The sequence below is a fragment of the Macrobrachium rosenbergii genome, chromosome 16 (genome assembly GCF_040412425.1).
Source record: "Macrobrachium rosenbergii isolate ZJJX-2024 chromosome 16, ASM4041242v1, whole genome shotgun sequence".
Classification (NCBI taxonomy): Eukaryota; Metazoa; Arthropoda; class Malacostraca; order Decapoda; family Palaemonidae; genus Macrobrachium; species Macrobrachium rosenbergii.
The window spans coordinates 8999651-9015550 of NC_089756.1; the positions used below are offsets into that span (position 1 = coordinate 8999651).

Consider the following 15900-nt stretch of genomic DNA (forward strand, 5'->3'; position numbering starts at 1 on the left):
TATATATATATATATATATATATATATATATATATATATATATATACATATACTGTATATATATATATATATATATATGTGTGTGTGTAATTAGTATGTATATATATAATATATATAAATATATTCTATATATAAATATATTCTAATATTATATATATATATATATATATATATATATATATATATATATATATATATTATATATATATACAGTATATATTCTAATACCTTTCAAGTGTACAGGAAAACAGTCAGGATCCTCACCTGTTCATGGACATATCAAACATGACCAGGAACTGCCTGAGAGACGTCTGATACATGCAATTGACGACTGACATCTCCGTGATGAGGAAATATAAGATCGATCCTCGAGTTGCCACCGGACGATACTCTTCTCTCGCCCCGTTAATCTTCTTTTCGGTCTCCGACGCGATGCGGAGCTTCGTGCTGACGTCCTGAGCCGTAGACTTAGTATCCTGTAGGACCATGATCAGATCCTCGTCGTCCACCAGTGATCCCTAATAGGAGAGGATTAAGGTGGCTGTTGGAATTAATTGCATGGTTGCCAACGCCAGTAGACATGTTCATGGAGGTTACATTTTGTTTTCGTGGAGTATAAGTGTCTGGTATTAAACAGCATTGCTATGGCAGAACTGAAGAAACTAGATGAAAGGGACTCTCCACTGAAAAACACTTTTCCCTTCTATCCATAGGTCATATTGTATTGTGGAGGAAACATCAAGCACAATAAGATGGACAGCTTTGTAAATGAAGTACAAAGTATAATAACAACACACAAGCAAAAACTTAAATATTTTTCTACGTCTGAAACGTAAAATTACCATGAAAAACATAAAATTTGCAAAAAAAAAAAAAAAAAATAATTCCCGTTTATGCTGACAGTAATTGAAGTGGTAAATTAGAAATTATTACACACAATGCACTTTTACTGTCTTTCATTGTCACTAGCATAAAATAATGCTAAATAAATATATTTAAAAATACAAATATTTTTCTCTTCCTCGAGACTGACCTGAACAGACGTTAGACGGAATAGAAGATTATCTTCTAGTTCCTTCATTCGTCTCTTGTTCTCCATTACCTCTTCGATGAGGGCCACACGTTCTTGTTCCAGCTCACTCTTCTCCGTTCGGATCACACGACCTGTTTAAGTACAGAATATGAAGAATATAGTTCTTTCTCTGATGGGTAAACTAGTTCTCCTACCAAATTCAGGCATGAGACTAAATAAGGACGAAAAGCAAATCTAACTCACCTTTAGAATGAAAGGATGTGATGGGATTCAAGGAAGGCAAGATATTACTATTATTATTATTATTTTTATTATTATTATTATTATTATTTGAAATACAAGTTTCCAAAGAATATGGTGTTCATTAGAAAGAAGTAACAGAAGGTATTGGGAAATACAGAAAGCAGAGATCACTTGTTAAAAGAGCAAAAATAAATTAACAAATTAGTAAATAAATTCTATAGATATAGAAGATAGAAGTGTTTTTTGTTTTCGGTAGAGGGAAAGGAATGGTCACCGAACAGAGCAATCTTAGGGTTTCTAATCGTCGCAGATTAGCATATAAAACCTTTAACTACTATATATTAGGCATAATTTACACGTTATTGCAGAAAACTAAAAAAGAAATTCATACCTAACAGTTGATCTTCCAGACCGTGAACCGTCACTGTAAAGTCTATGATGGCCGTTTTGGCTGAAACTTCAGGAGTATAAGCAGGGTTTGGGAGTTTCGTAGTTATGTACAACATAAAACCAGGCATGATATCACATTCTTTATCTCCAACGAGTACCTGAAATGGATATGTAAGAATAAGAGATTTTGGAATTTTCTTCGCATTGAAAATGGATGTTAAAATAATTTTAGATTTATTTTATTTTCTGCTTTAAATTGATGTGAAGCATCAATCAAACATGGGTGTATGTATGTGTATGTGTGTGTGTGTGTGTGTGTGAGAGAGAGAGAGAGAGAGAGAGAGTTAGCTTGTCGCTAGTCTAACTCTAATGCCTAACTTTCCTTTTAAAAACTATATCTTTGACGACTTAGTTTCCATGTCATAGGTTCACTTTCCTTTTTCTGTGATTACTATTCATATATACAAGCAGTTAATAAGACTTAATCTAGTGTTGGTTCTTCTCATTCTCTTTCTACTGGGCCAACCAAATGACTTCAACAGTCTTATCCATTTCTCTCATTTGGGAAAAATACTGAAAAACAAAAGGCCAATTCTAGCATCTACTGTACCTTCAGGATCGATCCGGACTTGATGAAGTTCCTCTCAAGTAAGTTATCGAGGACTGGGTCCAGTTCCTCCTCAACATCCTCGATCAACATGGGACGTCCCAAAGACAAGGAATCCTCGAGATGCGTTCGGAAATATTTGTGGTTGAGGGAGGTTATCTGCAAAGTCATTCCGCTTACTCAAAAGGTCAATTTTATCTTTGAAAGATGTTTTATAAGCATGTCTAAAACCAATATAAGAACAGAGACAACAATAGGAAAAGCAGCAACAATTATGGGAGTGATCAAGATTCTGGCAAAAAAATAAAAGGAATAGTAAGAACGTACATTTCCACACAAAAGAATAGATTTAGGGTTATATTAGCATCAGAGAGAGAGAGAGAGAGAGAGAGAGAGAGAGAGAGAGAGAGAGAGAGAGAGAGAGAGAGAGAGAGAGAGAGAAATCAGATTACCAAAAACCAAGCAAAAAGCTCTTTATGCCAATAAATCGTTGAGACTACATAATAAAGAATGAATAAATAATAGGCATATAAAGGTACCTTATTGTAGGGAACACTTCCTGGATATTCTTCAGTTGAACTGAAAGGTTATACTTTCTGCTTTGAGTGAGCTAACGAGTTCAGGAAACAACTATCCATATAAGGAAGCACAAATTCACTAACCTGAAGCTCATTTTGTGACTCCCTGTTCTTGATCCAGATCTTTCCTTGTCCTTGTGGGTCAATTAGAAGAGGGTAACAGGACGCTTTGGTGACGATGAGGCCATTCTGGATACTCAGCTCATCGTTTGGAAGACCCTGGAGATTCCACTCAGAAACCTGCAAGGAAAGGAGGAAGATGAGAAATTACATATTCTTAACCTTCTGACTGACGGAAAGGTTCTCTCTCTCTCTCTCTCTCTCTCTCTCTCTCTCTCTCTCTCTCTTCTCTCTCTCTCTTTAGTGCACCCGGTCAAAACTTTAGTTCACAACGAGATAGACCCTTCTTTGATCTTGGACAAGAAAAGAAAGATATGCAAGCATTTTCTTAAAATCCACAAGGCAATGAATTATGTACCTTTTTTCAGTTCACAATTTCTAGTTACAGCTGCTGGAGAGAGAGAGAGAGAGAGAGAGAGAGAGAGAGAGAGAGAGAGAGAGAAACTACAGATGCAAGTGATCAGTATTCAGTCTCTCTCTCTCTCTCTCTCTCTCTCTCTCTCTCACAAAAAGTTTCCCACCTTTATAATTTTCAAGCAAAGTTCATTCACACAGCCTAAGTCCTATTAAAAAGATAATTTGTGTTACATGATTATAAATTGCCACAACATAGAAAACACGAAATTATACACTGGTGCATTAACTGACTGATTTACTATGAACTGGCGTAACAAAATCGGTAGTCATCGACACCAATCCACAGCAAGGATATACATACAATACCACAAATGAGCACATTGTAGGTGGAACATATTTCCAAGGGACAATGTCCAATAAAAAATAATAATTATAAGATCGTCTCGAGTTATTACTCACCGTGGCGTTGTCTACGAGCCATGTCGTTATATCCAATTCAACTGTGTATGGAATTTTGTGATTATTGAGAAGTGACGTCCACGAATCCGTCATTCTAGTCCTGTACTCTTGATTGAAAGGTCCGGCGTACGACAGGAAGGCCGTTGTCGTTAGGACGTCTCCTACAAGTCTGTAAGATACAGGAGCTGAATGTGTATCACCAAGTATAGTACTGTAAACTCTGAGTGTTTATTACCAAGTACTGTAAACTTTGAGTGTGTATTACCAAGAACCAAGTACTGTAAGCTTCTGAGTGTGTATTACCAAGTACTGTAAACTTTGAGTGTGGATTACCAAGTACTGTAAACTTTGTGCATTACCTAGTACTGTGTGAGATTACTGTAAACGGTGAGTGTAAATACTGTAAACTTTGTGCATTACCTAGTACTGTAAACTTTGAGAGCGTATTACCAAGTACTGTAAACGGTGAGTGCGTATTACTAAATACTGTAAACTTTGTGTATTACCAAGTACTGTAAACTTTTAGTGTGTATTACCAAGTACTGTAAATTTTGAGCGTGTATTACCAAGTACTGTAAACTCTGAGTGTGTATTACCAAGTACTGTAAATTTTGAGCTGTATTACCAAATTTTGAGTGTGTATTACCAAGTACTGTAAATTTTGAGCGTGTATTACCAAGTACTGTAAACTCTGAGTGTGTATTACCAAGTACTGTAAATTTTGAGCGTGTATTACCAAGTACTGTAAACGGTGAGTGCGTATTACCAAGTACTTGTGCCAGTAGATGCTTTTCACTGCAACGATGCAATCAAACTCTTTCCTTTAAAATATTCCTAAAATCCTTTCTTGCCTCTCAGCAAGTTACATTAAATGACTGCTTGATGCATTGTAACACCTACTACATTTAATTATAGATGACTGGCAGGGTATTGGTAATCTGTAAGAGGAACCACAACCATTTATGAACACGGTTAAGAAAAAGCCACTTTATACAACAAAATTTAAGTGAGTAAATACAGAACAGGAGCTTTCGACCTTCATTAATGTCCTCTTCAGCTGTGCTGAGAAAAACAAGGCTTTCACCTCAGAAGAAGTTCTCACAGACCAGTTAATATGCCTGACAGCAAACCTACAATTAGATATTTTAGAAGAAATTGCTCCTTCGGCCAGCGACGACTTAATTACCTATACAATAACAAGAAGACGCCTTCAGGAAATGATGATGCTCAAGGAAGGCCCCCAGACTGACGGTTTCCATTTCAATTGCCCTTTTAAAAATCATTATGTATTTGCACTTTTATGTCTTTGTAAACTTTGTACATCTGAGGAGGACCTTAGTGAAGGTCTAAAACTCCAGTTATGTATTTACTCACTTAAATTTTTGTGTATAAAGTGGCTTTTTCTTAACCATTCAAGACAAGCACGAAGAATGAGAATGTGTTTTCATCACTGGATTCATGAACATGATATGAAATTAAAGTATATGAGAAAAGACATACGAGGCAGTAAATTAAATTCTAATTACGTAATAAAAAATAAAACGCTAGGAAAATTATTTTTTCCTTCCACATCTGTCACTCACCGACCGAGTTGCTGACGGAAAGCTTTACTTTGTTGAGTCCATCGGACCTTCTCTCCAGCAAGACCGTTGATGAGAGTGGCCGCAGCTTGCATTTTCCGCCTGCAGACATTAGCTGCATCAATGAGCTTCTGCTTTTCAGCTAAAGCCGCTTGATACTGACCTCGGACGATGTCCAACTGACGCTGCTTGTCATCCAACTCCGCCTGTGCTCTTTCTAGATCACCCATGGCAACCCTTAGGCGAGCTTCTTGCAGAGCTAAGTTGGACTGGAGAAAGAACATTCAAATGTTGGTATTTCTGGCCACTCTGACGCCTACTAGAATATATTTAACTGATTTGTTAGTTAGAGTCCTTAATTTTCATCAAGGTAATACAAACTGGAGATTCTGATGAAGTCATCACTGCTACTGCATAACTTTCTTTGATAATCCCTGCCAAGTTCCATTTCCTCTCAATAAAATATCAAAATTTTGCTTAGTTTTGAGATTAATAAAAATGAAACCAAACTTCACCCCAAAATCCAAACATCCACACTCGAACCTTTAGAGGTAAAACCTCCTTGTTGACACCAAAAAAGAAGGCCATAGCGCGGGTCCACGACAGAAGGCCAGCCACGTCACCACACACCCTCTTAGCAGTGTCCATGTCATAATCTTCCATATCAAAATACGGTTCAAGGAGTTCCACAACTTCATCATTGATCGTATCCTTGGGAAAGTTCTGCAGAGAAAGCAGGAATGTGGTGCTTGCCATCATCTGAAAGGAAAGAAACAGGAAGTTATCATCAGGAAGATAAGCGAAGTATTACGTCTGAGCTTGATATTTTCTTTGTGGTGTATACTGTGAGACAAAGATGGACAAGGCTGCAAAACCAGGCCTGGTTCAACAAGAAAAATGTTGAAAAGGGAAGCATTTCTCTACCTTAAGACTCTCTGGCCAGGATGGTTTTGGACAGGGTGCTGTACCATCTGGCTTCACAGGTTGGAGGCGACGTTGAAAGAGTAATAAAACGCAGTCCATGATCCTCATGATAAGATGTGGTGGTCGACCCAGCTTTCGAATGGTTGCTGATATTGAAGAAAAAATATAACCACTGTTTGAACAATGTTCTATTTATAACAAATTTGTGTAAAATAAGCATACAACTTTCACTGAAGGAGAAAAACCAAGAGTGGTTTCAAAATTTAGAATATAGGGGATACATTCATAATTTTAAGTACATGAAACTGTTACTTTATCTAGAATAACAACAGGTTATATACATGAAACGGGTTTTGTCTTCTTACCAATATGAGCTGGTTTTATGGTATTGAGAGCTTCCTCAGCCTCTTCTAGAGCAGGACGAGCAGCTTCCAGCTTCTCTTCTGCTAGCATCTTGTCTTTAGCAATGTCATCCACAAGGGCCTGCGCCTTATCGCGCACTTTTTCCACTTCCTCTTTAATAGTCTCTGCCTCTTCTGCACTGCGGGTCACTTCTACCAGGATCTGTTAGATGCCAAGAGAAAAGGCTGAGTTTTTTCACCCTGTCAGCCTTATCTAATTTACAGTTCTTATTCTTTCTTCCTGCCAACCTAATCGAACTGACAGGAGACATAACTATTCCCAAGTTAGGCCCAAACTCTTACAGCATTATTTTCAGTCAACTGGATATCATTCTCATCTACTAGAACTATGCAGATTTTCCCAATGACTGAAGCAAGCATGCTGGACTTAATCTATTGCTCAACAGAAACTTTATACAGTACCGAGATATATAACCATACCTGCAATGAGAAGCTTGAAATGTTACATTAGCTGAAAGCCTTGTATACAAACAATTCATAATGCCTCATTACTTTTTCTTTTTACCAGTTTCTCTAATAAGGACAGTAGTGCTTAAAGAGTGCACACTACTAGTAGATGCTACCAATAGTTCTCTGTCACATCCCTCTGGCCAAAGCTGCACTGCTTTCTGCCTTTTACTTTTTCATTGTTTCCTTTGGTCTCTTCTCCTTTCACTGTCCAAACTCTGTAAATCTGCTTATTATGTCGCTGATTAATTAAAACAGGTCCTTCAGGAAAGCTGTGCACAAGTTTAGCAAAGTCATCAGCTGCCTCATTGCCCTATTTCACAATAATGATAATGATCCTTCCTACTTTGGACATCAAGTCATAATCCACAACATACGGAAAGAAAATCCACATAACCAAGCATATCCTAACATACTGAACTCAAGAGTCAAACAATCAAAGAATATTTGTCTGATGACCTTATCAGCCTTTTCTGAGGCCACAGCCAACTCTTCCTCCATGACAAACAGCTCCTCCCTGAGACGCTCCACCTCCCGGGATGCCTCCTGTAGTTTGTCAAGACCTGACGTCATGCGGGTGGCAGACTCTCCAATGTCCTCTTTCTTCTCACTGTACACTTTCTTGTAAATGCTGATGAAAGAGAGGAAAGACTTGGGAGTGACGTGTGCTGAACGACGGTACCTGAAATAAAAAAAAAATTATTGAAAGCTGATATAAACTGGCTTTGTCCAAGATACATAATCACTTATTGCATTATGATCAAATATTTTGTCTAAGTGCTGTCAGTATTCACCTGATATACTCAATTTTAAGATTATTTTGAACCTTGTTTTAGATACACTTATGAGAGCAATTTCAAATGAGAAAATATTCTGAAAACTATTCTAAGTTCAATCTTAATGATCTGGATAAAAGTAAAATTAATTTCTGATAGGTAACATGGTGTGAACATTGTCAATTAAGTCTGAAACATTGGGAAAAAATGTCCGTAGCTTAATTTTGTAAGTTTGAGCCAAATCTGATGCAAAATAGATTTATCTATAAGTTTTGGCCCTTAGATTATTGTGCCACTAGTGAAAACACTCACAACACATAACTTTAAACTCACATGTTAATCAAAATATTATTAATTCCTAAGTTAGAACAGAGTGACTTGTTTTGGCTTGGCTGACTTACTTTTCAGTCAATGCCCCATGAAATTTTAAATAATGATATCATCTCTGCAATGAAAACCAATGCCATAACCTCCCAGCCTAAAGTGAAGTTTAAGCTAAAGAGCTCGGAAATAGTAATCTGCTCCATTGGATGACCAATTTATTCTAGTTTGCGTTCTTGAATAATTGTTTCTCTAATGAAGCAGGGTTATTATTCCTAGGCTCAAACTTGGGCTCCTCTTTTATATATGGTTGAGACCTGTATGAGTGCAAGTGGACTAGAATGACACAAAATAAAGTGAAGAGAAGAGGTCTACTGTGAGTGAGTGAGTGAGTGAGTGGTACACTTAATGTTGATCTAACCTTTGGAAGTAATCGGCGCAGAGTTGTGCTACATGGTCGTGTATAGCACCCATGCATCTGACTAGACCCAATTTGGCCTCCTTAGTGCTAATGATTTCGAAGCTCTCCAAGAAGTGGTGGGCAACTGCTACCAACGCCTCTTTCGGCCATGGTTGGAACCAGTCGATGGTACAACCACTGATTAGACCAGGGAACTTCATCGCTCGATTTCGGAATTTCTCACCAATCTGTCAAGAGACATACTTGTTAGTCGTGCATACTCTTATTCTTAAGCTTTCTCAACCAGTCTACCTGTATGTACATGTACTGTAACAATTAAATTCTGACCTTCCTGAACGGGCTGTTTCCCTCTATTTGTCAAGAAGCTAGTAACAAAATAATCACTGGATGAAATTTTACTCTTACACAAAATTAAAGAACTGATGAGTGGACTTCAGACATGAATAACATAAACTTGAAAAAAAAAATAATCTGTGTTGACAAAATTCTCTGCTGGTTTTCCTGTTTGCAAAAAAAAAAAAAAAAAAAAGAAAATCCAAACCAACAGCCAGGCAGCATTATTTCATTATTTCTTCATCAAGTCTCATCAGAAAAAACAAAGATCTTTACGGACCTGGGACACTGAATACTTATCTCTTATCAGTTAAAAAATATAACAATGTTGTCGATACAATATACACACCATGGTAATGGAAATGGTTGAGTGGAAAAATGAGAAGAATGAAAATGGGAAAAAATATTCATAAGAAATTCTAAATGTAAAAACGAAACATATTTCTGTTCTAATGCTTTAGCAGCCTTTAGGTCTGCTAAAGGATAGGAAAGACTGTGATAAAGTTGTTAATGTCTTATTCATTTCCCTTAATATTTCCAAACAATAACACTCCTAGAACAATAATAGTTTTTTCTAGAGATTAAGAAAATACACCGCCTCTGAACTTCCTTCTTTCAGTAATAATGAAGAGATAAGACGTCTTTCTACTAGAAAGAAAAGAAAATATAAAGGTTTAGAAGTAACCTTAACTTGTGAGAAGAGGGTTCTAGTGACATGAGGTGGTTTTGGCCTCAGATCACTTTACCGGAGAAACACAGAGAACAACGTTTGAACTCACACCACTAACTGGAGAAAAGCAGGGAACAACTTCTGAACTCACACCACTAACTGGAGAAAAGCAGGGAACAACTTCTGAACTCACACCACTAACTGGAGAAAAGCAGGGAACAACTTCTGAACTCACACCACTAACTGGAGAAAAGCAGAGAACAACTTTTGAGCTCACACCACTAACTGGAGAAAAGCAGAGAACAACTTTTGGCCTCAGACCACTTATCAGAGAAAAGCAGAGAACAACTTCTGAACTCAGACCACTTACCGGAGAAAAGCAAAGAGCAACTTGTGAACTCAGACCACTTACTGGAGAAAAGCTGAGAACAACTTGTGAACTCAGACCACTTACTGGAGAAAAGCTGAGAACAACTTGTGAACTCAGACCACTTACTGGAGAAAAGCTGAGAACAACTTGTGAACTCAGACCACTTACTGGAGAAAAGCTGAGAACAACTTGTGAACTCAGACCACTTACTGGAGAAAAGCTGGGAACAGAACTCAGACCACTACTGGAGAAAAGCTGAGAACAACTTGTGAACTCAGACCACTTACTGGAGAAAAGCTGAGAACAACTTCTGAACTCACTACTTACCAGAGAAAAGTAAAGAGCAACTTCTGAACTCAGACCACTTACTGGAGGAAAGCAGAGAACAACTTCTGAACCCGGACCACTTACTGGAGAAAAGCAAAGAGCAACTTCTAAACTCAGACCACTTACTGGAGAAAAGCAGAGAACAACGTGGAGGTTCTGACGCGTCCTCGTGAGGAAGAAATCCATCACGTTTTCGGGTGTTGGAGGTCGTCTTGGGTGTTCTCTCTTCATGACTGGAATCAACTCACTTATGATTTCTCCCTGCTCGTCTCTGTTGAACAAGTTGCTGACCATGCCTTTTGCAAATTAAACGGATGCTATGAGTAATGGTTGTCGTGAAATGAAGTGAAAAACAGATAGGTAATCCATATGATTCTTACTGCACACCTCTTACTGACAAAGCAAATCGAAGATTCACCTTATTTTATAGATAAAAATAAAAAATCAAATGAAATTTAAAATCATCATGTATTCACTTTAAAATCTTTTAAAATACTGTTGATTAATCATTCCAGGGAACATGATACAGACAGAAATCCATCTGTACTTACCGGAAGATAAGACATTATTCAAATACTCAAGGAACCCTTCTTCCTTAACCTCTTGATCTGTGAATATGAACGTTGTACCCTTTCCTTGTATACCACAGGTACGATACAAAACTTTCAGGTCCTCCAGAAGGTTAGCAGTGTTGTAGGACCTTCAGAAAGGCGAGAAGAATTTTTGTAACATTTTAAATCCTCAATACACTTGTGACAATTTCAACATTACCATAACTCTAACACACTAGCTTTGTGAATTGGCACCTAGTTCAGTCTGCGTGAGTATTTTCACATTATATCCTGGCACTGATATCAGACAAGATTTCAGTTTTACTATCAATAACAAGAGTGAGAGCTGGGTCCAGATAATAGAAATGCAACTCAACACAGACAAAAATAACAAGACTACAGATAATGGAATAACTGACAGCTCAGAAACAAATAAGAAAACTAAAAGCAAAGGTCTCTTTTACAATTACCTTGTCAGGGTGATCTGGAATGTTTTGTACCCAGCAATAAAGGAAGCCAGTTTTGTCAAGGACTGCTTGCCTGATCCTCCAACGCCTACTAGCAGAGCATTCCCACCGGGGTTACGGATAATCCGTGAAATCTTAAGTGAAAAAAAGAACAGATACAAGTACAATATTAATCATGATACTCGGTGTGAAATTCATAGTACTCAGGTGGAGGTATAAAACTAATGGTACATAGGTGCAAGTATAAAAACTCATCGTACTTAGGTGTGTGAGACTTTGTACAGGTATAAAATTCATAATACTTAGGTGTGAGACACTTTACAGTTAGAAAACTCGTGGTACTTGTGTGTGAGACACTGTATAGGTATAAGACTTATAATATTAGGTGTGATACTCTGTACAGTTATAAAACTCGTGATACTTAGGTGTAAGACTCTGTACAGGTACAAAACTCATGACATCAGGTGTGAGACTCTGTACAGGTATAAAACTCGTGGTACTTAGGTGTAAGACTCTGTACAGGTATAAAACTCGTGGTACACAGGTGTGAGACCCTGTACAGGTGTAAAACTCATGGTACCCACAACTGAGACTCATGATCCACAAGTGCGAGACTCACCCTAATCAAATGGATCATAGCATCCTGGAAGAACACCAGATCCATCCCGGCACCTCGAACCATCTCATTATACTGGGAGAGGAACATCTGCAGCCTCTCCTCCAGGTTTTGGAAGGACGCGATCGGTTCGTACACTTTGGGCATTTCCATATCGAGGTCCTCCCCTTCGTCACCCGTCGGTTCTGGGGCATCCCTTGATATTGGAAAATAAGGAAACGGAATTTTGAACATATTTACCTTTGTGGATACGGAAAGAATTACTATGACACACATCTCTAACATTTTTTTGTTAGTTTCCATTATTAAAAAAATTGTTGGAAGTAAAAATAGCATTTCATAAGTGTCTGCTGTAATGTAAACATACTCCAAATTCTAAATGAATACTTAATTGTTAATGAAATCTGTACAAAAAGTTTTATTGAAATTTGATGTTGCCTTTTGACTAATTATCCTACGGAATACTACCTGAGGAAATCGACGAAAAAGTGGTTCTTAAGAATATGCTTCGTCTGCGGGGCTCCGAGCTCAGTCTGCGCCTCATTGATCAAAACATCCTCAAACCATTTGATATCTTTGGGCGACGTAAATCTATCAGCGAATAAAGACAGAAGCTATTTGAATCTATTCTGTGTTTATTTCTATTTTCAACCGATACCAGTATATTCGCTTGAATAGAAAAGCTTAAAGCGAATTGAATAGAATGGAATATAATTTAGAGTTTAGGCCAAAGGCCAAGTGCTGGGACCTATGATGTTATTCAGCGATGAGAGGGAAACTGAGAGTAGAATAGTTTGAAAGCTGTAACACGGGGAAAACCCGCAGTTCCACTAGGAAAAAATTGCTAAGAGAGGGTGGATAGAAAGAGAGAGAATATGAGGTACAGTAAAAGGAATAAAAGGAACTGCAGCCAGGGGCCGAAGAGACACTACAAAGAACTTCAAGTAATGCCTACCGTGCACCCCGTGAGTGCACTGAAGGCACTACCCCTCTATGAGGAAAGAGAAATGAAGAAGGATTGTATCTGGTATTTCATATGCACATTACAGTATTTCCAAGTATGCACAATCAAATACAACATAGGACATTTTGTGTTACTGTGAAAAACTCCACCACACGATTTAACTCGTCAGGCGTCAGTAACCTAGGTGTTGTGAAGCCAGTTTTCATAGCCACAAATCAATCAACCTAACCTGTCAGCTATGACTCGGCAAAACTCGTGCTTCCACAGAGCCAGGAGAGTGTTCGCCGACGTCACTACATTGGAGGCGGCACCAAGCATTCCTTGCCAAATGCGTGACAAATCGCGCAAGTTAAATACGTAATGGAATTTGGCTGGAGTCGGGAGCAGGTTGCTCTGAAAGAAAAACAAATTATGAAAAAAATTATGCTCTGAAAAAATCTCTGAAAAAATATGAGAAAAAACTATGCTCTGAAAAACAATTATGAAAAAATTATGCTCCTCTAAAAAAATTGAGAAAAATTATACAAAAAATTATGAAAAAATATGCTCTGAAAATTCTGAAAAAATTATGCTATGAGAAAAATTATGAAAACAAATGTTCTGAGAAAAAATTCTGAAAAAATTATGGTCTGAAAAATTATATAAAAATTATGCTCTGAAAAAAATTCTGAAAAAATTACGCAGTGAAAAAATGAAAAAATTATAAAAACACAATATGCTCTGAAAAAAATTCTGAAAAAATTATGCTCAGAAGAAAAATTATGAAAAAAATTAAGCTCTAAACAAATTAAATCAGTCTCAGACCTTTAAAACAAATAGAACATGCATGACAATAAATATATTTACACAAATATCTCTTTCCATCTCTCAAACACATTTCATAACATTGGCTTGATAGGATCTCCAATAATCTCTACTCTCTCACGCTGATTAATTTTGTGTGTGTGTGTGTGTGTGTGTGAGAGAGAGAGAGAGAGAGAGAGAGAGAGAGAGAGAGAGAGAGAGAGAGAGATACTGCCTTATTCTAAGTACTGTACACAGCAAAACGCAAAGGAAAAATAACTGACCTTCGTGTGAGCCCAGAGTTTTCTGGTCAGAGGCACAAGCCTCTCGATCATATCGCGAACCTCCGTGGTGAAGCCTCTCTTTGTACTGAAGTGACCTCTGGCGATGACCCCGAAGATCTTATTGATGGAATGTTCAGACGGAATGGTCGAGTTAAAGATGCAGAAGTGTCTCTTGAGACGGGAGGGGATGTCATTACGACCCCCGCCTGTGGATATGAAGAATGGAATGCCTTTTAATGCCTAGGGTTGCAGGCTGTTTTTCATTGATGCCTAAATGTTAAGGTGTGTCTTGGATCCATTCCATACTGGAATGTCATGCCCTTCAGTATCTAGAGTTGCTGGCTCTCTTTTTCACTGCTGCCTAAATGCTATGGTGTGTCTTTAATTCATTCCATATATCCGTTTGTTTAATATCTTTGCTTCTTAGAAAGACACTATATGTATTTAAGCCATCCAGAATTATAAATGGCAGCATGAAATTCAAGACGCTTAAAATTATTACTATTAGAAAGACGCTATGCGTATACAGTATACGGTCATCCAGAATTATAAATAGCAACGCGTACTTCAACATACGTAAAATTATTACTTATTAGTAAGACACTATAAGTATTTACGGCAGTCCAATTTGCAATAACAGCATGTACTTCAAGATAAGTAAAACCATTGCTCATTAGAAAGACTCTGTACGTATTTACGGCCGTCAAGAATTATAAACAGCAGCATGTACTTCAAAATCCGTAAAATTATTATCAACTATTACTAGTTTAAAACGCGATATATAATTTACTGGTAGTAGCAGATACCGGACCTCACTCAATTAATAGCATTAAAACTTAGTATTAACAAATTTGCAAGTAATTATGGATACGCAATTATTGGCTGCAAACTTAGCATCAATAAGTTGCAAGTAATTATGGATATGCAATTAATGGCCTCCAAACTAAGTGTCAGTAAGTTGTAAGTGATTATGGGCATGCAATTAATGTCATCCAAATTCAGTCTCAGTAAGTTGCAAGTAATTAAGGATAAGCAATTAATGGCCTCCAAACTTTGTATTAATAAGTTGCAAGTAACTATGGATATGCAATTAATGGCCTCCAAACTTAGTATCAGTAAGTTGCAAGAAATTATGGATTCCAATTAATTGCCTCCAAACTTAGTGTTAGTAAGTTGAAAGCAATTATAGATATGCGATTAATGTCATCCAAATTTATTTAGTATTAATACGTTGGAAGTAATTATGGATGTGCAACTGATGGCCTCCAAACTTAGTATTAATAAGTAGCAAATAATTATGGATATGCAATTAATGACATCCAAACTTAGTATCAATAAGTTGTAATTAATTATGGATATGCAATTAATAGCCTCCAGACTTAGTATCAAAAAGTTGCAAGTAATTATGAATATGAAATTAATTGCCTCCAAACTTAATGTTAGTAAGTTGAATGTAATTGTGGATATACAATTAATGGCTTAGCGTTCGTAAGTTGAAAGTAATTATGGATATGCAATCAATGGCCTCCAAACTTAGCATCAATTAGTTGCAAGTAATTGTGGATATGCAATTAATGGGCTCCAAACTTAGTATCGGTAAGTTGAAATCAAATATGGATATGCAATTAATGTCATCCAAATTTAATATCAATAAGTTACAAGTAATTATGGATGTGCAATTCATGGCCTCCAAACTTAGTATTAATGAGTTGCAAGTAATTATGGATATGCAATTAATGACATCAAAATTTAGTACCAGAAAGTTTTAAGAAATTATGGATATGCAATTGATGGCATCCAAACATAGTATTGATAGTATTCATAAGTTGCAAGTAATTATGGATGTATAATTAATAG

The 15900-nt window shown here is 37.1% G+C and overlaps 1 protein-coding gene across 1 annotated transcript in view; it reads right to left on the reverse strand.

Annotated features, from left to right (window-relative positions):
- The window catches only part of LOC136846878 (dynein axonemal heavy chain 5-like), a gene marked incomplete at its 5' end in the record, with an annotated part of 135482 nt that overhangs the window by 16822 nt on the left and 102760 nt on the right, over positions 1–15900 (reverse strand). The window contains 19 exon segments of the mRNA XM_067118129.1: positions 265–518; positions 1034–1164; positions 1668–1824; positions 2277–2432; positions 2936–3091; positions 3788–3956; positions 5371–5636; positions 5911–6126; positions 6292–6437; positions 6657–6855; positions 7620–7842; positions 8679–8905; positions 10505–10674; positions 10930–11078; positions 11400–11530; positions 12016–12208; positions 12481–12603; positions 13206–13369; positions 14044–14249. Of these exon segments, the coding sequence (XP_066974230.1) occupies positions 265–518; positions 1034–1164; positions 1668–1824; positions 2277–2432; positions 2936–3091; positions 3788–3956; positions 5371–5636; positions 5911–6126; positions 6292–6437; positions 6657–6855; positions 7620–7842; positions 8679–8905; positions 10505–10674; positions 10930–11078; positions 11400–11530; positions 12016–12208; positions 12481–12603; positions 13206–13369; positions 14044–14249 (3436 nt within the window).